Below are 23,444 nucleotides of genomic sequence, written 5' to 3'. Positions count from 1 at the left end.
AATTGACTAGTAATTGACATATTAGTACAGATAACATGTTTTGTGCTGTGTTTTTATCTTTTTCTTGGAGCCCATGACTTTTTGCTTGTTTTGTTTTAATGGGTAGTTAGGGAGTTTTGTTGAAGGTAGTTGAAATAGTTGAGGTGACCAAGATGCACTAGGAATGGAAAGAAAGGAGTTAACGACAGAATAAAAGTGTCCTACCATATCCCAGCATAAGTGACACACACCTGTAGCCCCAGCTAGAAACTGAGTCAGTAGGACTGCTAGAACCCAGGAGTTCAAGGCTAGTCTGGGCAAGATAGCAAGACCTGTCTCAAAAAAAAGAAAAAAAATGAATAAGGTGGTAGCAACAGTTTAGCTCCCAGCCTGCAATGTGAACAAATCAGTAATCAAGGTTACTTGCAGTGTAAAGTCTATGTGTTCAAAACAGTATCCTGGGTCAAGGAAATAGGTTGTTGAGAACCCTTCTCTGTGAGGATGAACCCAGGCTGAAGCATGATAGGCAAGTAAGTGCTCTGCCACCTAGATACATCCCCATCCTCTTGCTTTTAGTTATAACAGGATTATGCCCTTAAGGTTATCATTAGTATTGGTTTATAGATGATCCATCTTATTGTTGATAGGTGAAATAATTGTTTACTTTTTTTTTTCCCAAAAAAAAAAGATTTATATTTCACATCAAGGTTGTAAAGACTGTCACTAGCTAAAAATATGTTATTAGAAGTCCTTATCAAAAGACTTAATGTTGGTTATTGTTTCTTTTAACTGGATATACTTGAGTAGCCTCAGAGTTTAAAATTAAATGAGGTTTCAATCACAGAAGGCTTTTTAACATATTTTCATTATATAAAATTAAATTTCCTGGAAGTATTTATATCAGAAAAAGAACCTAGGAAATTGGTAATTTATATTCCTTTTTAGAAAAATAGGGTAACCAGCCTGGCATCTTTTTAATATTTGCATTTATTATTGAATGAAGTCAGTATTTTCATTTACTAATTTCTTATTCCCTTTCCATTTTTTATATATTTTTCCATATTTTACTGAAGCAAATATAAAACTTACAACTTTCTGTCAAACACTCTAATTTGTATGTGATACTGTTGTATGATTTTAATTTTAAAACACATCATTGGAGTTTTTAAGGACGATTGAAATGTCAGCATTTGACTTTTGTTGTGCTCCCATTTATTTAGTGTAAGAATAAACTTTTGGAATAAACTGCTGACAGGAAGAAATGTTGTTAAGTGAAAAGCTGAAAATTAATGGAATCATTGATTTCATTTGAGCATTATTACACAGGTCTCAGGAGCATATAGTTGTATGTCACATTTATTTGTTCATGGCTGTAATATTTAAATAACTACGCCCAACAAAATAGCTCAATGATAGCATGTCTTTAACAAAAGGTGCTTAGTTCTTCTGCAGTCAGTGATTCTTTCAGACCAGATTAAGGTGAGAATTATGTATACTTGATGCATATCTGAAATATTCCTTATTAATAACATAGTATAAAATTCCATCCATGGAGTCTTTTAGTTTCAATGTTAAAAGTCCTACAGAAATTTAATCAAGTCTTTTCTTTCTTTTTTGGTGGGGAGGGGTGTACTGAATTTTTGTTGTCAGGCAAATAAAGTAATATTTTATTCAAAATTATCTCAGCATTTTTGTCACTCATCAAAATAAATTTGAAATCTTCTTAACCTTCCATTAGGACAGTAGTCACTTTTAGAATCATGGATTTCATGAACTCACATTTTAGTGCTTTTTTAAGGGGTTCAGTAGCTTTTAAAAATCATTCAAAATGCTATGTTCTTAAAGTTTAAAAACCATGGAAGTTATACATTTATGGAAGTATTTTAAAAAGAAATATAACAAATGGAATATTGCCAAGTGTCTAGTATAAAACTCTTCAAATAAAACAAAATGCATTGGGGTAAATAGTATATAAAGATTCTTTAATCAGTCTGTAGCCTAATACTAATTTAAATCACTTGAACAAATTATTAGAATAGAATCCAAAATCAGAGAGGAATTCATATTCAGTAGTTTTCAGTCTGTCCCTTAATTCACAAGACCTCTTATTCATCAATTAATTAGATTTAACATTTTTCCATTCCAAGTGCTAAAGCCATTGGCCAGATTAGATGAAAACAAGTCCCTTGTTGGATGCTCCCACAAGTCAGGCCATACACAGATTATGAAGATCCTGTATGCAGGATGATGTCATTTAATGGGATAGGCCTTTTATTCTGAAACAGGGCTCTTCATAATAATTGAAATTTAGCACATAGCAGGCCCAGGAGTTTGCCTTCACTGCTACTCCCCCAGTAGTGGCAGCCTGTCAGCTGTATGCTAACGAGGTGAACAATTAAACAGGGTTCTATCTGGCTGCCCCACAGGCTTTAGGCTCAGACAAAGAACTGTTTATACACCTGTTGTGCATGTAGACAGCCATTTGAATGTAGAACAGCAGATTAAAGGGAGGATGTGGGAGCCAGGGTGAGCAAGGGTTAAAGGGAACTATAAAAATTGTGAAAGTCAAATTCTCCAGAAAATGTATGAGGGCCATTTGCAAAGGGAGTCAACTTACAAAGAAAAAGTTCCTGCTAACTTCAATAACATGAAAAACTCCAGACATCAAGCTTTCTGCTAGTCCTAGACCATTTTTTAAAGGCTTATATTTTTACTGTGTATACCAATTAAATTTTCTCTTTTGGAAGTCAGTAATGTAGATTGGTGTGACCATGGAGGCAAAAATATTTTCTGGCATTTATATTATAAAACAATTTGATCAGTCTGATTTTCCTTAAAGAGAAAGGTAGAATCCTTAAAATCTGGTGTTTAGATAATGATCCTGTGTCTGCCAAACCCTTCATCAGGAAGGTGATAGAATATTTTTTATTATTTTAGTTCCCAAAAATCAAAAAAATTTTTATACTAATGAACTAAAACGAAATTAAAATTCAGCAGATACAGTTTACCTTAAGTGAATGAAAATTCACATTATTACTGTTCAATGGTATTGTCTTACAGAGCTAGAAAATGAAACTCATTTGTATAATATATAGTAAATATACATGTTTTAAAGTTTAAATCTTTTTTTTTTTTTTTTTTAGTTATACATGACAGTAGAATGTATTTTGGCAGAATATACATACATAAAGTATAACTTGTTCTACTTAGATACCTGCTTAAAGTTTAATTTTTTTTTTTTATTTTTATGTGATGCTGAGGATCAAACCCTGGCCTCATGCATGCTAGGCGACCACACAACCACTGAGCCACAACCCCAGCTCTAAAGTTTAAATTTTAAGAGACTATTTTTCTTCTAAATTACCTGTGACAGCTCAAAATGCTAGATAAGACCAGAATTAGCATGTATTACCAAAGATCATGGGAAGGTTTAAACCCATTATAAACATAAACACATCTTTTGCTTTATCCTACAAAGATTTCCTGAACTGAAGTTAGGATACCTTTGAGAGAGAATTTTATGAAACATTTTCAAAATAAGTTTCTTTTTCACTGGCTGTCAGGCTAAGTTCTTAGATTTTTCTCAAGCTTTTGTGGGGTATAGAGGAAACCTAAAGACTTTTCAAAACTTTCAGAGGTGGGAATGGGATTAGAGTTCTGCCATCATTTTTTTAGTCTCCTCCAGTTCTTAGATTTTATAATTTTAATACATGTTGAAATTCATGTGATTTAGAAAAAAGGTGTAGAAATTCTTAAATATCCAAGAGAGCAGTGACAAAAATGATTCTTAGCATCTACTAATCCTCAAATAATTTTTAAAGTAGCTATGGAATACACTAAATGTGTTTTTTTGTTTGTTTGTTTGTTTTTACTAAGTGTGTTTTTAAAGAATGCATTAAAGATATGAAGAAGGATTAAAGAGAAATATTTCCTTAAAAGTATTGTGGAAGAACTGATATATTGTAATCAGATCCACTGCCAAATGGCCTGTATTGCCTAAAACTGCTTTGGTTCCTTTTGTTTAGCTCACAGGAAACCAAAGGATAAACTTGCATAGGGATATTTATACTTCTTAGGGTAAAATCCATACAAAGTCATAAAAGATAAAAGCTTTATTAATTACTCGAGGGATACAAAACCTAACAATTTACTAGGATTGAAGGAGTTATTGAAAAACAATGGTTCTCATGTATAACTCCAGGCAATAAACCTATTTAATTAAAGGCTTAATCTTCTAGTTGACACGTCTGCTACTGCTCTAATAAAAAGCTTCATCTTTAACAAGTTTTTCTAAAAATATTGCAATAGCTAAATGATTGGTGCTATTTCCATGCTTTACTTTTCAGGTTTTTGATTAACGTTTAACATAAACTTATATTACAGTTTCGTTGCCTGGCAATGCATAAGTTTGTTTACTTTAAGTTACTTAAATTTTGTATCACTTTTGCCATACTTTTAAAAAAAATTGAGGGGAGGTAGGTAGAGAAAGAAAAAATAAAATAACTATATGGGGGAGGCACACCATTATAATTCTGCTGTTGGAATATAGCTGTATTTTGTTAAATACAAGGTCATGCATTTTAAAATATTTAGTTAACTACAAGGTCACATATTTTTTAAATATTTAGGTAGCATTTGAAGTAGTTTTTCAGATTTATGTAGGATCAATAATAGACCTTTAGTGCTTTATGCCTTATGGAATGCTTTTTCTCTAAAATTTCATTTGACTAACAACAACACTGTGGCATTTAAAAATTTGGAAATTATAATTTTTTTGAAAGTAACATTTTTTACTGATTTGAAATCAGTACTATATTTTGAAGTTTTCATCAAAATTCAGAAAAGTGTCATCAAAAAAATGTGAAATTCAGATGAATGATACTGTTTAATCTTTTAAACTGTAAAAACTTGGACAGAGCTGGTTGTGGTAGCACACACCTTTTATTCCACCTACCTGTAGCTGAGGCAGGAGAATCACTTGAGCCCAGAAGTTCAGGGCCAGCCTGGGCAACAGAGGAAGACCCTGTCTTAATAACATCAAACAAAAAATACGAATAGTTCTTGACCTCTTTTTGTTTTTGTTTTGTTGTTGTTTTGTTTTGTTTTTATTTTAGGTTGGAACTCATCGGGAAGATTCTGTCAGTCTCAATGGCAATCATTCAGTGCTGTCTAGTACCGTCGCTGCTTCAAGCACAGACCTGAACCATAAAACACAAGAAAATTATAGAGGTATCTGTATAGTCAGTTTTCAGGAGTAGTAGCAACAGATATCATTTTAAAGACTATCACTTTCTCACTATGGATCTAACATTTGTGAATCAAAATCATCCCAGGTGGGGAAATTTCAAACTGTAATGGTGCTGCGTGAATATAAAGGGTAGATATTTAAGGTTCCATTTGAATGGGCAGATAAAAGACATACATTGATGGATGGAGCCACGTACACACCATTATTCAGTGTAGGGTTTTTTTGTTTGTTTTTCTACCTGCTCCTTTCATGTCCCTTTATTAATTACTGCCTCTCCTGAGTGAGCCTGTGTGGTACCTAGAGGCAATAATAAAGATATTTCTGAGTATATTGAGAATTATGAATAATGGTAACTGTCGTTTGGGGTTTTTAAAATTTAATTGGAGAGACAGCCAGGTTTGGTGGTACATGCCTTATAATTCCAGCAGCTTTGGAGGTTGAGGCAGGAAGATCATGAGTTCAAAACCAGCCTCAGCAACAACAAGGCACTAAGCAACTCAATGAGACCCTGTCTCTAAATAAAATACAAAATAGGGCTGGAGATGTGGCTCAGTGGTTAAGTGCCCCTAAGTTCAATCCCCATACCAAAAATAATAATAATAATAAATTGGAGAGATATAACTTTGATAAAAGGGAAGCTATGAGATCAGTGTTAACAGTAGAGCCCAAAAATAAGTACAGATATATTAGTGACATTAAAAGCCATCAAATTTCTCCTAGTTATATTTAGTCATGATACCTATTTCTTTGTGTTTATGTAGGGAAATGTTAAGCTTATTTCATTTACCTTTGGCAGCATCTTGAAAGTTTTAAGCTGGTCATGGTGGTGCATATGCCTAATCCTAGTGATTGGGAAGACTGAGACAAGAGGATCTCAAGTTCAAGGCAAGCCTGGGGAACTTTGAGGCCCTGTCTCCAGATAGATAGATAAATAGATAGATAGGGCTGAATATAGCTTAATGGTAGAACACCACTAGATTCAATCCTAAGTACTTAAAAAAAAAAAGAAGTTAATTCCTAGTTTCTCATTCACTTGTTAAATAGTATATGAAAGTCAGTCTCATTTTTTATTTTGTTTCCTTTGCCTCTTTGTTAGGTGGGTTGCAAAGTCAGTCTGGAACTGTTGTTCCAACAGAAATCAAGACTGAAAACAAAGAAAAGGATGAAAACCTTCATGAACCTCCTTCATCAGATGACATGAAATCAGATGACGAATCCTCCCAAAAAGATATCAAGGTCTCATCTAGAGGCAGAACAAGGTATTTGTTAGTATCCAGGTATTAAATTTCATTCATTTACTGTAGATGAAAAGAACTGAAGTTGAAGGGTTTCATGCATTTATTTACTGCCAGCTATGTTCTAGATATTACGTTGGGATTTTTATGTATGTTTATCTCATCATCCATAAAAGGGAGAAATATGAAGGCTTAACTCCAAAATTATGTTTTCTATTATACCACATCATTTTAGGGTCTGCATTGAAAAAAAGAATTACATCTCTTGCCTCAGGATGCTTTTGGTCTATAAAACAATGAAGGGGAAAATAGCTAAAACAAGTTAAATTGTGTGGTACAGACACTTAGATATATTGAAATGTTCAGTATATTAAGAGCTAATTATATGACAATACTCTCACACAGTTTAAACCAGATCTCAGTGAACTATGGCCTGTGAACCATTGCAACCCATTGCTTACCTTATAAATAAAGTTTTATTGGAAAACCACCACACCCATTTATTATCATGTTGTCTACAGCTGTTTTTGCTTTACATTGGTGGATTTGCATTGTTATCATAGAGACCACGTGGTCCACAAAGCTGAAAGTATTTATCATCTGGTCATTTATAGAAAAGGTTAGTGGAGTCCTGATTTAAACAAAAATTTGAGAAAACTATGAAAAGAAAATGCTTCAATACAGACTGTTGTTGGGGAAACTTTTCTAGAAATTGGACTTGACCTTTCTTTTGACTATAGAGACATACTAGTTTCAAATGATTTCCAAAGTCTTCCTTCAGATTTTTCTTGCAATTCTACATTAAAATCAGATAATTTAATACTATATTTGGAATACTTCCTATTTGTTGGTATATATCCATTTAGCAATAATATATGTATTTCACACACAGATATTTATTTAAATCATTGGGATTTTTTTGTGTTAAATATTGTGCAAAGGAGATTACCATGAGTATGGTAGATAAAACTAAAAGAAACAGCATGGTCTATTCTGCTATTTACATACTTAAAAACTGCCCGTTTGCCTTTTCACATTCTCACTATTTTCAACACAGAAACTTTTCTCTTGGAAAAAATAAATTCTTAAGATCCTGTTTCTATCATTTTAATGTATATTTTACTCAACTGATATATGTATGAAGAAGGAAGAACTAGATCAGGAATCTAGAGACCACTCCTTTGAGGCATCTTAACTTTTTCATAGTTATATTATTCAGAAGGAATATTAAGGGAGATAATTTTGCATCTTTCCTCTTCATACATCTCCTCATCTTCTACATCAGGAGTCAGCAAACATCTGTAAAGGGTCAGAGAGTAAATGTTATAGGCTTTATGGGCCATGTAGTCCCTGTCACAGCTACTCAGTTCTGCTATTATAGCTTGAAAGTAGCCAGAGATAATGTAGAAGCCAATGATCATGGTCCAATAAAATTTTATTTCTGAAAGCAACCAACCAACTCATGACCATAATTTACAGACCCATATTAGAGACCATCAGAAATCATGAGGTACTATAAGTTAACAATAGTTAGTACTAAGTCATAGTGACCAGTATGGCCTTTGGACAAAGTGAGGCTAACCTGGGTTTGAATTATGGCTCCATCACATATTGGACAAATGATCTTGGACAGTTACCAAAGCCTTTGAGACCAGTTCCTCCTACTCTAAGAAGATACTTTCTATTACAGTATTCTCTAAGGAAGAACCTGAAAGTGTTGCCTGTAAAACCTTTTGCCTATTTTCTAACATGCAGTAAGCACTCCATTTATGAAGATACTATAGTTAGGATAATTTTAAGTATGTGATGTAGGTCTCCTCCCATGGAGTAATGATGTGGTTTCTCATCATTATGCTACTACTGATAAACTTTATGATTCTAGGGAAGTCACTGATTTCCCTCTGTTTTGTAGTTACATTCCAGCCCTTTTCTTTTTTTTAGTTTGAGACAGAGCCTCACTAAGTTGCTGAGGCTGACCTCCAATTTGCCATCCTTCTTCCTCAGCCTCCTAATTTGCTAGCATTATAGACATGTGCCACTGTGCCTAGCAAGAAGCAGTATTTCTTAAGTGCTCTTGGGGCTTCTGATGAGTGGCCACATTTGGACGCCTTTGGGCTAGATAATCTTTAAAGGCCTCTTTGAAGTTAAAGAGCTAGTGGCTCTGTTAAAGACTACATTATGAATTTCAGTTTTGTGTAAAGTAACTTTTTCTTTTGTGTTTGTTTTTGTTTTGTTGTAATGGGGATCTAACCTGGGGCCTCAGACACAGTAAAAATGCACTACCATGGAGCTAGGTCCCTAGCCCTGTCCTGAGTGTTTTCTGTAGTATGGGTTTTGAGAGGTATTTGTTTGGTTGGTTTTGTTTTGTTATGCAGTACTGGGGATTGAACCCAGAGCCTCATGCTTGCCCTTATCTACATCCTCAGCCCTTTTTAAAAATATTTTATCTGGAGACAGGGTATCCTTAAGTTTCCCAGCCCAGCCTCAAACTTGCAGTCCTGTCTCACCCTCACATGTACCTAGGATTGCAGGCTGTTCCACCATGCCTGGCTGCAATGTGGTTTGTTTAGTTTTTTTGTTTTGTTTTGTTTTGTTTGGCTCATTTTTCTTTTGGACCAGTATTTTTAAGATTTAATTCACATATCACAAATCAGGTATTCATCACCATGCCTGGCTGTAGCATGGAGTTATTTTTATGCTAAAATGTACAATTAAAAATGTATGTGGGGGGCTGCAGTTGTAGCTCAGTGGTAGAGCACTTGCCTAGCATGTGTGAGACATTGTGTCCAATCCTCAGCACCACATAAAAATAAGTAAAATAAAGGTTAGAAAAAAATACAATATCATTTTAAAAAAAAATGTTTGTGGAGCTGGGCAGGGTAGCACACACCTATAATCCCAGCTACTTAGGTAGCTAAGGCAGGAGGATTCTAAATTCAAGGCTAGCCTTAGCAAGTCAGTAATACCTGGTCTCACCAGGGATGTAGCTCAGTGGTAGAGTGCCCCTGTGTTCAATCCCCAGTATTTCAAAAAATTAAAAATACTTGGTATGGGTTTGACTACATAATTATATATCTGCACTGAGAAATGGAATGGCTGTAAACAAATACATAGTCGTGTTAAGTGCAGCTATTACTCCTGTTAAGTAAATTTTATTTCTCTCTTTATAATCTTGAACAACCAGCATGTCTTACTTGAAAGGAAACTAATAGACATTGTTGTTGCTTTGTTTTCAGCAGTACTAATGAAGATGAGGATTTGAACCCAGAACAGAAAATAGAAAGGGAGAAGGAAAGGCGAATGGCTAACAATGCCAGGGAACGCTTGCGTGTACGGGATATTAATGAGGCATTCAAAGAACTTGGCCGAATGTGTCAGCTTCATTTAAAGAGTGAAAAACCCCAAACAAAACTCCTTATTCTTCATCAGGCCGTGGCAGTCATCCTTAGTCTAGAACAGCAAGTCAGAGGTAAGTGGGTACAGAAGAGGTAGAGAAGTAACCTGCCCACAGGTGGGCAGACCTTTCCGTTTCCAGTTGCTGTATTGCTCGGGCTAGTTGTTTGTAAGTTCTCCCACACTTGTGTCTCACTGTGTTAGTCAATATCTGTGATTCCACAAACCAGTAGAGAGTAGTAAGCCTGTGAAACAAAGCAGAGAACAGACAGCTTCTTGCCTGCTGCTCAGCAGTAGTGCTTTGTGCTACTTTGTTCTCATGAACTCTTCTCTTACAATGCTTTATTTACTTGTCTAGATCTGTCCTCCTCCCTGGTCCTCCCTGACTTCCCTTCTTCTCTGTACTCTAAACTATATTCTTGCATGCTTTACTCTAAGGCCTCTACAAGGACCTACTGGTTAATAGGCTGCATAATCCGGCTGGGGAGATAGCTCAGCTGGTAGAGTGCTTGCCTCTCAAGCACAAGGCCCTGAGTTCAATCCCCAGTACCGCAAAAAAAAAAAAAAAAAAAAAAAAATAGGCTGCATAATCATGGCTCCTGGTGACTTTGCCAGATATGGATGTCCTTTATACCCTTGTCAGTAAGGTCTCAGGGCTTCTTCTTGATCTCTGATTAGGAACACTATGGACTTCCCTGGGTAGCACATACTGGCATGCCTGTATCTGCCTAAGGGCAAAAATGGCTGGATTATAAAGGCTCAAACACTGCTGACTCAAGCAACTATTCTGTTTCATTTTTTCATGAACTTTGATGAAAACTAGAAGCTTTGGAACTTCATTCTTCAACATGCATTTATCTCATACTTCTTCTGCACCAACCAATAGTATCTTAGACCCTGAGCTATCAAATAATAGAAGCTTCATGCCCTTGAAAGATTCTCCCATAACATTTCCATTTTTGGATACCTGTATATGTTCTTATCAAAGTTATAAATGTTTTATTCCAAACCTTTTGCAAGGTATTCTTAAATGTGACCCTGCTTTCTAAGCCCCCCACCTGTAGTCTTTTTTCATTGGAAGTTAATTCTTTCAATGAGTATTTATGTTAGACTTTATTTGAAGAAGGATTAAAAAAAGAATAGAGATGGGCAAATACTTGAAAATTACAACCATGGGCCTTCATCATTGGTTATAGAAAAAAGAGTTAGAGAAGTTTCAGAAAAAGAGATAGCAGCAGTTACTTTATCTTTTTCCCTCCAGTATTTTTAGTGCATAAGGGTGATATATAGATTATTTTGTGGATAACCAACATCTTACTAAAACCAAGAACGTACTCCTCTTGTAGCAAAACCCTTGAAGTATCTGTGGAGGATATATGAAGCCTAATCTTTAAGAAACTATATGCTTCCTTAATATTCATAAAATGACCAGTTGCTACTCATTCATCTGTAGCAAAAGCAGTTTCCTTGAGCCTGCTGATATCTCCTGTCACTTTACCAAAAATTTTTTTTCTCTGAAGGCATCAAGGCACTTGTGCTTAGTAGTCCAAATGCACTCATCTCCCTCTCTTCAGCCTGAGATAGTTTCTACCTTTAATCCATATAGCTGTTTATTGTTAGTTATTCTCTCCACCTAGGATGTGGAAGTTTTACTGTCTAGTCAACAAAGGTTCCAGAATTGATTTTAGTATAGGACCTTTTCCTTCCCACCGTACATTAGATCTAGAATGCAGTCGTTTGTGTTCTTTAAATTTTTTTTTTTTTTTTTTTTTAGGAGTAGAGAGGCCCACTCTCAGATCCACACCATTAAAGTGAGAAATACGTCTGTATTGGAAAAATGTTGCCAACTCTACCATGCCCACATGGATCTTTCATTTGTAACATTTAATTTTGCAGTGGTCCCATGCAGGCACCTAGAACAGAAAAACTGTGAGAGAAAGAGTTCTGACATCTAGGCTTGTCCAGCTGCCTGCTGTCTTTCTGGTCACAATTATGTGTACTAAGTTCATATGGGTTCTGAAAGCTCAGTATAAGGAGTCTTTCTGACTCTGGGCCTGAAGCCCACACAGCCTTTATCTTATATCACAAGGATCCTTGAAAGACACTCAACGCTGTCTGTCAAACAGGGTCTAGAACCTTGACAAAGCCCACAATACCTGTGCCTCATTTTTGGTAGCACCTTTAGAGTTTGGTATAGTCATGTTTTTTTTTCCTGGGCTTGTCTCCAGCAGTTTTGAGTTATTTGGTAACCTGCTCACAATTGAGAGCCTCTTTATACTGGAAGTCCCTGAGCCCAGAAGTTTCTATAGACATACATTTTGTTTATATGACATGCTTTGGTTATCCTTAGGATTCCCTGGCTCCTCTTCTGGTTTAGGGTGGTGCTCCAAAGTTTTCTCTTATCTAGTAGCTCTAGTCTGCTGGATGAATGTATAACCAGGAGGCAACCAGACTTAGGTCCATGAAACAGAAAAAATGGCTTTTCTTCCAAGCTTCACATTTTCCTAGAGCACATGTTGTGCCTTGGTGTGTTACATACCAAACCCCATCTGATCCCTGCCACTGCCAATTTAAGCCTTTCCATTATCATGGTAACAGTTTTAATATTATTCTTATCATTTCTATTATTCCTCAGCAGATTTCACATATTACCTTCAAATTTGTACTCTCTGCTTTACTCAAGATTCAGTCAATAGTCAAACATTTAATCCTCCCAAACTCTTTCACAACTCAACCCAGTCATTCATGTCTCTTCGGGCAATAATTTATAGACAAGAGAGCTATTAGGTTTTTAATTTCCTGGTCTCCAGGTGAGTCTGGAGATAAATGGGCAAGGATACTGGTTACAAAATCTGGCTGGTCCCAGAATCATCTGAAGCTTTTCTTTTCTCAAACAAATTTATAGATTCAGTTGGAATTAGTCAAACATGATAGAGTTAGCATATGCACTGATAATATTTCATGCTTTTCTGGATGCCCATTGAAATAAATAATAACATTAACACATAAGGACAGAAGAAAAAGTAGGCAATAGCAGATGAGACGCAGGGGAAAAAGCATGTACGATAGAAAATAGATGGAGTAGTGGCAGCTGACTTAACTTATTTCCAAGTACCAAAAAAGTCTTTAAGAATATTCATCCGAAGATTAGGATCTAATGTTGTGCTAAACCATTATTTTTTCAAATGGCCTAAAAGCATCATCATGGATGATGCATCAGGGTTAGAAAGAATATCCTAAACCTTCTAGAAACAAAATTTTAGTTCACAGAAAAAGGAACAAGAGTCAAATATCATCAGAGTTCTGGACTGTAGTACTGAATTCTAGGACATAGTAGAACAGTGCTTCAAAACTTCAAAGAAAATCATTTTCACCGTAGAATTTCACACCTAACCAAACAATCAAAAAGTAAAACAGAATAAAGATACTTCAGATATACAAAGAGATTAAAATTTTACCTCCCATGTATACTTTTTCAGAAAGCATCTGGAAAATTGGTTTAGACCAAATAAGAAATAATAGACAAAAACAAAGATATGAGATCCAGAAGACAGGATGTAATACAGGAGAGAAGCTAAGACAAATTCCATGACAAGAGCTACTAGCCTTAGAGAACACTTCGTTCATTGAAAAAAGAAGATACTTAATAGAATTAATAGATGACATGATTTGTTTGCGATTTTAGGAATATATATTGATAGGTATCTCTTAGGTCTGTTGGAATATTTAGTAGTGGGTAGGTAACTCCACATCATGTATAACCACAAGAATATGATCCTAATTAGAATAAATTATACTCCATTGTATTTACAATATGTCAAAATACACTACTCTCATATATATCTAAAAAGAATTTAAAGAAAAACCATTTTTTGAGTAAGGAAGCTAAAATTCTTGACTTAACCAGTATCTCCATATAGTCACAATAACATAAATATTTACCTACTCATAATAATGTAAAAAATGACCTGGGCATGGTGGTGCACTTCTGTAAGCCTAGCTACTAGGGAGTCTGAGGCAAGAGAACCACAAGTTTGAGATTAAACCCTGCCTCAAATCAAAAAATAAAAAGAGCCGAAGGTATAGCTCAGTAGTAGAGTGCTTGCGTAGTAAGCCTGAGGCCCTGGATTCAGACCCCAGAACAAAAAAAAAATAAGCACATGACTACTGAATGAACCAAAAATTCCACTCTAAATCCGTTGAGAAGTTGGCATTTTAGTACTACCAAATCTTCAGCTTTATACCCAACATCAAAAAAATTCCTCTAATGGAAATGTGGGAACACAAGCAAACATGCCCCGAAGGTAATGTTTGACTTCTACTTTAACATCTCTATCAGACTTTTCTGGCTATACAACACATACTTCCATGGATTACTCACACACACCAAGAGGTATAAATGAGTAACACTAACCTTTACCTTGTCTGACTCAAAGCTATATATATATATATATATATATATATATATATATATGCTTTTTATTTCCTAGAGTCTGCTACAGTATTCTTGTTTTTAAAAACTCTGAAGTATCCTTTGTCTTACTATATAAACTACAAGATCTTGCCCAACTTGTTGAATTTTTAGTCCTTTCCAGCTATTTTAATCATGCATCCTAGATCCTGATATGACAGAGTCATAATTAGCTAAGAGCATGTTCCATTTTAAGGGAAATATGAGCCCATCTCATGTGAAAAAAATCTTTAAATTTTTTTACTTTTTCCTCTTTAGATTTTATATGTAAATTTAAGTTCTCTCAGTCTTTCTGGGCATGGTATGAGACTGTCACTTCTACAGGACCATGACACATAAGGACAAACTTCTTATTGGTCAAAGGTGCAGTTACTTGTTTGAAAAGCAGCTCTTGGGTGGGAGTATAACTCAGTGTTAGAGCACATCTTAACATGCACCAAGCCCTGGGTTTCATCCCCACCACCTCAAAAAAGAAAGAAAGAAAGAAAGAGCTGGGCATGGTAACATATACCTCTCATCCCAACAACTTGGGAGGCTGAGGCAAGAGGATTTCAAGTTTGAGGCCAGACTCAGCAATTTAACAAGGGTCAAAATAGGGCTGGGAAGGTAGCTTAGTGGTAGAGTACCCCGGGGTCCCATTCCTAGTACCATGATAAGTAAATAAATAAGCCCTTTATATTATATTATTAGGGCATTTTTAATCAATTTATAAAAATACATGTAGCAATATTTACCTCATACTGTATTACAATCAAAATAAAGACTACATCAGTAGCAGTCATAGGCTAGATATCATGTGCCTAAAATTGTTTCGTTGGATAAAACCCAATTTTTTTAACCTCTTTTGAAATTGCATACATTCCCATGTACAATGGCACATGCCTATAAACCCAGCAACTTGGGAGACTGAGGCAGATGACTGGAAGTTCAAAACCAGCCTCAGCAACTTAGTGAGACCCCAAACAACTGAGTAAGACCGTGTCTCAAAATAAAAAATAAAAGAAAGGAAGGGAGGGAGGGAGTGAGTGAGGGGGAAAAAAGAAGAAAATGCCTACATCAGGGGTTCCATCCAGGTTTTTCTATCTTACGTAAGAAGCAATAGAGGGTTTCACCACTTTTAATGATAGCTAGCAATAGAAAGAACTACTCAGTCATCTTCTACATGTATAAGCAGAAAAGTGCACCTGGTGTCTCTTTCCCTTGAGTTGGTACATCTCCTGCAGAGGAATAGCCATGTCTGTCTTATTTCCTTTTCTGTACTAGAAAAGTCTGCAGAGATGTCTCTTTCGAGGTACCTAGTTGATTTGAGCTTTCATATCAATTCATTGTGCCATGTCTTAACAGGACTCTGAGGAGACTTGGTCAACTAGTAACAGCACTTGCCAAAGAGTGAAGAGTAGCATGTTGATTTAGATCAAATCAGACCCTAGAAAACTAAATCAAAAGCAGAAAATGAAGAAAACCAAATGGTCACTAAAAATTTTAGGCTGGAGGTTCATTTAATGCTGAGCTTTGGTGTGAGTACAGAGTGGCTGCCTCTGTGTAATGTCAATTAGTATGGGATGGCCATAATGATAATAGTTCTTTCCTCCTGTTTTAGAGAGGAACCTCAACCCCAAAGCAGCCTGCCTTAAGAGAAGGGAAGAAGAAAAAGTTTCTGCCGTATCGGCAGAGCCGCCAACCACGCTGCCAGGAACCCATCCTGGGCTTAGTGAATCTACCAACCCTATGGGTCATATGTAAACATCAGCCAGGTAAGTATAGCTTTGAGAAAAAAGTGCAAAGAAATCACTTCAGATGCATCTTAGATTGGGTTAAAACCTTTGAACAAAGTTCTCTGTTGCATATTGACCTATGTAAAAGAGTACATGTACTTTAGAGGACATCAGTTTGCCTTTCTCTTGTCTAATTAGAGAACCAGCATTTTATACTTTCCAGAGTTTTACAGTGTTGTTTGATTTATTAAGAAATGTCAAATATTCTGTTCCAAGTCATATTGTGCACTCACTTTTTTCATGAATATTGTTGTGATCCAAGAAGAAAATAATGTAGTGACTCATTCATCAGAAAGTATTTTTGGTCCCACTCATACTCCTTATTCTTCTGTTCAGAAATGCTTGACTTTATCACCAAGCAGTTTTCTGCTAATCATCCATGTCTTATTTGTCATGAATTTTCTATACCTGAAAGAGTTACTGCTTGTTTCCATTTGGACCAGTGATAGAGCCAGAATAACCTTCTCTCTCATGGAGTTTTACATGTTGAAAACTGTTCTTTTCTCCCGCACCCACCTACCTCCAGTTCTAGGGATTGAACCCAGGGCCTCACACATACTAGGCAAGTGCTCTACTACTGAGCTCCATCCCCAACCTGAAAGACTATTATTTTTATTACTTTGATCTTCCTTTTCATGGACTAAATATCTCTTTGTGACTTTTTTTTTTTGACTATATAATACAGTCACATTGGTATCTAAGTTGTAAAGTTAATATTTAGAAAGCTGAAATTAATATAGACTGTAGTTAAATATTTGGAGCGGTAGTGTTTTATCTAATAGTATGAATTAAGAATAGAACTACTAACATTTTTATATGCTGCCTTGAGCAGATGGCAGGAAGTGAAATAAGAAAAAATACTCATTTGATCAGCTTTATGGCTATATCATTTTGAGCTGAAAGTCTGGAATTTAATTGAATATTTATTAAACTTCAAACATTAGTCAATAACTCACCTTTTTTTGAAGCATTTGGTGTCTGCCACCACTCCTGGTATCAAACTAGACTACAATTGAAAATTTCATTTGGCGAAAAAGAAAGGAAGAGCCAATATAATTAGTTAAGTCAATTGTAATGGTAGCATTGGCACACTGGAGAAAACTCCAAACCACTTCCCCCATAGAAAATATCCAGTAGTCTAATTTCTGTGTCAAAGAGACTTCAGGCAAGAGCTTGTTAATTTATAGATCCTCTAAAAGCCAAGCCATTGGTTTGTGGAAAATATAGTATACTATGAAAAAGTAAGTATTCTTGTTTCATAAACTTTGATGTTCTAAAATAAAAGCGTACCACTATTACTCAGTGCAAAAGTGACTTCCTAAATCAATAGATCATTTCAAAGAAGAGTGATGATAGGTAACTTCATATGCTCAAGTCCCAGTACTCACCACCAGGCTATGTAAAAGAACACTTGATATTCACAATTGATTTAATCTCAGACCCTGAGTTTTATTTTTTCTTGTGTCTATTTAGTTTGTTTTACCTAATTTTTTTTTAACCTGGTGTCCCACTAGCTTTATCCCTTAACTTTGTCTCCCAATCTCATTTCTCTTCTGTTGATTTCCTGATCTTTTACTACTTCTATATTTCATTTTGCTTTCATATCTTCTACCCTTATCTTTCTCCATAAATTAGACATTCTCTCACTTAAAATTTTAAAGCATGTTTTCAAAGACTTCAAGATTATGAGACATGCTATCAATACACTTTATTCCATAGATTTTATAGGCTGTTCTTAGAATATGTCTTATGGTTGCTAATTTCATAAAGATAACTATTTGGTTTTATATGGTAACCTGGTGACCTTCAGTTCTTTGTAGAACTGAAAAACAGATTAAAACCAGCAAGAGATTCAGCAGCAAGAAAACTGCTACTATAATCAGAATGACTAAGAAATGATTACAGCATGACTAGCTACAAAAAATATAAGAATGTCAGGCATGGCAACATGCATAGTAATCCCAGCTACTTGGGAAGCTGAGATGGGAGGATTGCTTGACTATAGGAATTCAAGAACAGCTTGAGCAACACAGAAAGACCCATCTCAAAACATACACATATACACACAAGAATTTGTCACCAATGTAAGACTAAGTAGCTTTGAATCCCTTAGTTTTCCATCCCAATGCATAACTATCAATAAACAGTAATGTGCTTATTGTTTACTAAGAAAGTGAAAGTTATCATTCTTCCTAAAGTAGTTCCATCATAAATGGTTAAAATGAAAAATATCAGGGTTACTACTATGTATATTATATTGAGAACATGAGTATGTATAGAATTTGTACTAATAGAATGAAATTCTCTTAATAAATTCATTAAAGAAATATTTAGTTAGTATCTCCTTTAGATTAAAACTAAGACCAATATGAAAACGAATACAGAATAGTCCCTGGCCTCAGAAACTTTCAGTTTAGAGGAGATAAAGGTCAATTGTCAACAGTGTGTTACTGAGTAAGAACTCAGTAAATGAGTTCTTTAACTTTGTCTCACTGCTGAGCAATGATTGAGTAAAAATTTTTTTAGCAATTTGTGCATTGCTAAAATTAAGGTTTACATAATTGCCAAAGCTGTCCTATAATCCTATATTTTGTGATTCTTAATCACATGCTCTCCTTCAGATATATTACCATACACATCAAGTAAAACTGTTTCAACCATATAGCCCCTCTTATTTGAGGTTTTAGTTGCTGAGATTTTAGTTACCCAGTCAACTGTGGTTCAAAAATACTAAATGGAAGACTTCAGAAATAAACAGTTTATAAGTTCTAAATTGTGTGCCATTCTACATAATGTAATGAAATCTCACTGTCTTGCCCAGGATGTGAATCATCCCTTTGTCCAGAGTATCCACACTGTTTGCTACTTGCCCATTAGTCACTTAGTAGCCATCTTGATAATCAGATCCACTGTCTCAGTATTGCAGTACTCATTTTCAAGCTATCCCTCGTTTACTTAATAATGGCCTCAAACCAAAATCTTCATTTTAGTATACTGCTATAATATCATTGCTCATCTCTTGCAGTACCTGATTTATAAATTAAGCTTTATCATAAGTATGTATTATGTATAAGGGAAAACAGTGCATATAGGAATTGGTATGATCCACAGTTCTAAGCATTCACTGAGGATCTTGGAAGATAGCCTTCTCAGATAAGGTAGTGGGAATGCGGGGGACGGGACTGATAACCTATGAGGAAGAAGTTTATTAGTAAGTCAGTTACCAGACTACTAGTTTAGTACAAACCTGTGTGTAAGTGAAGAATACCGACTTGTTTCAAGAGAATGGTGTTTATTTTTAACAACTATGTACTAACTAGTACCTGTTCTCTCCCTACCACAGTTCCAGAGTTATCAATAGGCTAGATAGAAGGTGACCTCTCCTCATAAGGACTTGGACAACTCAGATTATCTGAAGACACAAACCTGACAGGAGGGAGAAGAAAAAACAAAACACTTGAAGCAAGAAACTCAAATATAATCCTACGATCAAAGCAACTGGTCAACACTTCCATCAGAAGTGAAAATAGGAAGTTCATCGGATAGAACGTCAGCCCAAGAGATGTTTGCAGCATATCATTTTGTTGCAAGCAGCATGTCGCTTCTGCACAATCAGAGACTGTCTCGATCTCTCCACTCACCGTGGAAGTTGCCTTGTGCCTAAACTGAATTGACAAATGCATTGTAACTACAAATTTTATTTATTGTTATGGAACTGTAAGGTCTACATATAAAGGGAAAAAGTTAAATGTGGAAAGCTGATCTACACTCGGCTGATGCCAGCATTCGTTAAAGCTGTTCACGTGCAGAGAACAAAGCAGTGACAACCATTGGCCCTTAGCATTCCCGGCATACCTGTTAGTGTCTTAAAAAGGAAGGGAAAAGTCTTTTGTTGCCCTCTCCTATCCTTTTGCCATATGAATAGTGTTTTCCATGAAATAGGAAAATATTACTTGATATAGCATTTCTCTCGCTCTCATTTTTTCATTCATTTTTATTTTCTCTTCGTGGGTGTTATATTTGATCTCTGAATCTGAGTAGTTTATGGTCACAGTCCAGAATCCTCCATGCAGCCCTGTGTGCTCTGCACATCTACCTTATAGTTTTAAGCAGAGACTATCTGTGACCATAGCCTTGCTAAGATTTTAAAAGGGGAAATTTCAGCCCCTAGGTTCCCCACCCCCAGTAAACATTGCTTTATTTCTAATAATAACCAAGACTTTTCAAGCTTCTAGGTTTCATAGTAAAGCTTGTAATAGCAAGAAGTGTAAATTACAAGGGAAGAATCTACTTTTTAGAAATTGCTTTGTTTTCCAAGCAGTAAGTACTACATGATATAGTACTTGTAAAGTGTTAGCTGTAAGTAAGCACAAAATACATTTAAAATACAAAGATGATTTTTCAGGCTGTGATTTTGGTGAACAAAACAAAACCCAGTAGTCACCAAGGCAGGTAGTGTGATAAATGAACACACCACTCTGAGGCTAATTACCTAATGGAATACAAGAGCAATGGTCACCCATGTTTGCTTATCCAAGCCTTTATTTCTCTGACATTTGGATGGCTGGTCAGTAGGGAGGAATTCAGTGGGTGATTTAATCAACTGCAGACCATCTGCCCCCATCCCAAGAAGAGGAGCCAGATTAGCATTAAACCAGTACTTGTCCGCCCTTTGTACCACTGTGCACTAAGGCACCCTCTGTCTCTAACCCTTAGGAGTTGTTTTTTAAGTCATAGTCATCACGCTGAACTTCCACGAAATCTGTCTTCCACCACAACCACCCTGGGAGAGAAAAACATGCTAAACAAGGTTGTCTTGGCTTAGTAATTCCTTATAGCCAGTATCAACAATGGCAATCAGCACACAGAAGAGAGAGCCCAAATCACTATGTAACTTAAAGATTTCTGTTAATTCGAAAGAACAAAAACAATTAAGACAGAATTGCAGATCCTCCAATCAGGATGATTCCTAACAAATCAGCTCTTTGTGAACTTGGTGGACTTTTTGGTTACCTTAATTTGCATATATTCTCCAATTACATCAGAATCTATCTGTGGCCTTGTTCTTCATTTCAGTGTTAATCAGCTAAACAGAAGTTGTTGCTTATGATGTGTGAGTGAACATATGCCACTGCCTGGCCTTTTCTTCGGAGCTTGTTGTCTTTTTCGCTATATTAGACTTTGCAGTATGCCCAGAAGCTTTCCTTCATAAGATAGAAAGAAAAAACATTTGGCTTATTTTTCACTGTAGCTAGTCTTTTATACAATAATCTTGTAAGAAAATTTCTTGAATTCTAAATATTACTCTTTCTAGATTTTTGAAATCGAAAGTTTTCAGTAAAAAGTTTCTTACTTTATTTTATTATATTAGGTAGTAAAAATGTAGGGTTATTTACCATAACCTGTTCATTAATATCAGAAATTTACAATAGCATTTTAAGACCATAGTAGGATTCTAGCATACCGTGTAGTACCTATGGAGTATTGTAAGAGCTACTTGTTCGAGATGAATTGCTTCTCATCTTGTTCTCCAGTTTCCATTGTTGGTTTATTGCAGATTTGTATCCTGTGTCAAATTCAAGGTATTATTGATAAACCTTTTCAACCAGCAGCAAGAAGTTCAAATTTTTTCTGTCACTGTAACAGAAAATACAATATGTATATAACATTTATGTAGCAATAAATGTGCCATCTTTTTTTTTAACATAGTAAACTAGTGAGTTTTTTACATTCCTTTTTCTCACAGTAATGTATTTTCTTTTCTTTTCTCTATCTCATCCCTCCCAGAAAGGCTTATGCACTTTTTCTGTCTGCATTATCTGCATTACCTAGGAAACACTGTAAGACATCAATGTACTGGAGGAACTAGGTGATATCTAGCCTGTTGCTTCTCCAGGTTGTGCATTTCTCTTGCCCTCTCTACTATACCTAAAGGTTGAACAAACAGTACTTAGTAGCTAAAGAAAATCTGCTCTTGCAGATCTAGAGGAAAATGAAGACGCTGGAAGGACTCAAGGGAGACTCTTAATTAAGTTAATATCCCCTAAGGCACTTTCACATTTCTCACATCCCACTTTTCACCACCACCCCCCAAATATATATATCCTAGCAGTTATCTAAGAGGACTTCATGTCAGTCAAGAGGCAGAGATAGTGACTTTGTAGAGGGCCTTTTCACAAGCAGCCCAAGAATGGTATTAACCTGACAAATTGGTTCTCTTTGAATTTTGAAATGCGCTGTTCACTTTGGGGACCCAGCAGAGGATTTTACTTATTGTGGGATTTGGTGAAAAAAAATTTTTGGTTTGATTTTACACAAAATGATGAACTAAAAAGCTCTACCCAATTGGATATACCCAATATACCCGTTGTATATTTTGAAGAAAATGTGAGGGCTGAAATTAAATCTGGAGATCATCTAGTACAACCATCTCATTTATAGATTTGTAAAAACTAAGACTCAGAAAGGTTGCATGTCTCCAAGTGCACAGAATTAGAACAGATCAAGACACTTAAAACTTCTCATACCAACCTTCCTGCCCTTACTTTCTTTTCTTTCTCTTTATAGATATTTAGACCAATTCTATTCAGGTTTCATTTTCCTCTGTTTCTTTCATGTTTCTTCTAGCTCATACTTTTTTCCTTCCCTGAAAACTCAGATTTTAAATAAACATCACAAGGGATGTGTGTGTGTGTGTGTGTGTGTGTGTGTTAGAAGTTGAAAGTGTTGGTTTTGGCATCAGTCCTTGATTCAAATGCAGATTCAACATCTAATTAACTCCATTTCCTTATCTGAAAAATGGAGATACATACAAGAATTGTGTAAGTATTGAATGAAACTGTATGGAAAGCTCTTACCATGATACCTGTCAAATAATAAGTACTCAATAATGATAAATATTTTTCAAATAAATAGTATTATAACCAGCTCCCGGGATGATTCCTTTTTGGCTACCATGTCAGAGGTAAAGGGTAAATTCCCAGAAAATGTCAACCGCTCTTCATAGAAGTGGACGTTCTTTTATAGCAATCTGATGAAACACTGCATTTCCTTCAGTGACCTCCCATGGCTACATTTTAAGAGGATATATATGTAAAATGATTATAAAATATTAAAATGATTTTTATTTATTATATTCTTATATATTTATATTATAAATAAGAATTTATAAGAATAAATTCTTATTTATATATATAAGAATATATATATTCTTATATTTTTCTTTATATATTATATTCTTATATATATGTATATATATTAAACCTTCACATTTCAAAAGGGAGAGCCAGTCACACTGTTGGTTGGCAACTCTTGTCAGTTTGGTTCCTCTGGAGGCAGATGCT

General features: G+C 35.4%; 1 protein-coding gene across 17 annotated transcripts in view; it reads left to right on the top strand.

Annotated features, from left to right (window-relative positions):
* Tcf12 (transcription factor 12) overlaps positions 1-23,027 on the top strand; it is a 355,814-nt gene extending 332,787 nt beyond the window's left edge. For 8 of the 17 annotated variants that reach the window (XM_047539600.1, XM_047539603.1, XM_047539599.1 and 5 more), the window contains 5 exons: positions 5,094-5,208; positions 6,324-6,504; positions 9,699-9,931; positions 15,927-16,080; positions 19,445-23,027. In XM_047539600.1, coding sequence (XP_047395556.1) covers positions 5,094-5,208; positions 6,324-6,504; positions 9,699-9,931; positions 15,927-16,069 — 672 coding nt within the window. In that variant the 3' untranslated portion in view covers positions 16,070-16,080; positions 19,445-23,027. The remainder of the gene's footprint in view (positions 1-5,093; positions 5,209-6,323; positions 6,505-9,698; positions 9,932-15,926; positions 16,081-19,444) is intronic. The other 9 variants (XM_047539605.1, XM_047539604.1, XM_047539610.1 and 6 more) reach the window with 3 other exon arrangements.
* Positions 23,028-23,444: the final 417 nt, after the last annotated feature.

This window comes from Sciurus carolinensis, chromosome 2 (genome assembly GCF_902686445.1).
Source record: "Sciurus carolinensis chromosome 2, mSciCar1.2, whole genome shotgun sequence".
Classification (NCBI taxonomy): Eukaryota; Metazoa; Chordata; class Mammalia; order Rodentia; family Sciuridae; genus Sciurus; species Sciurus carolinensis.
This window is presented reverse-complemented; position numbering and strand designations above follow the sequence as displayed.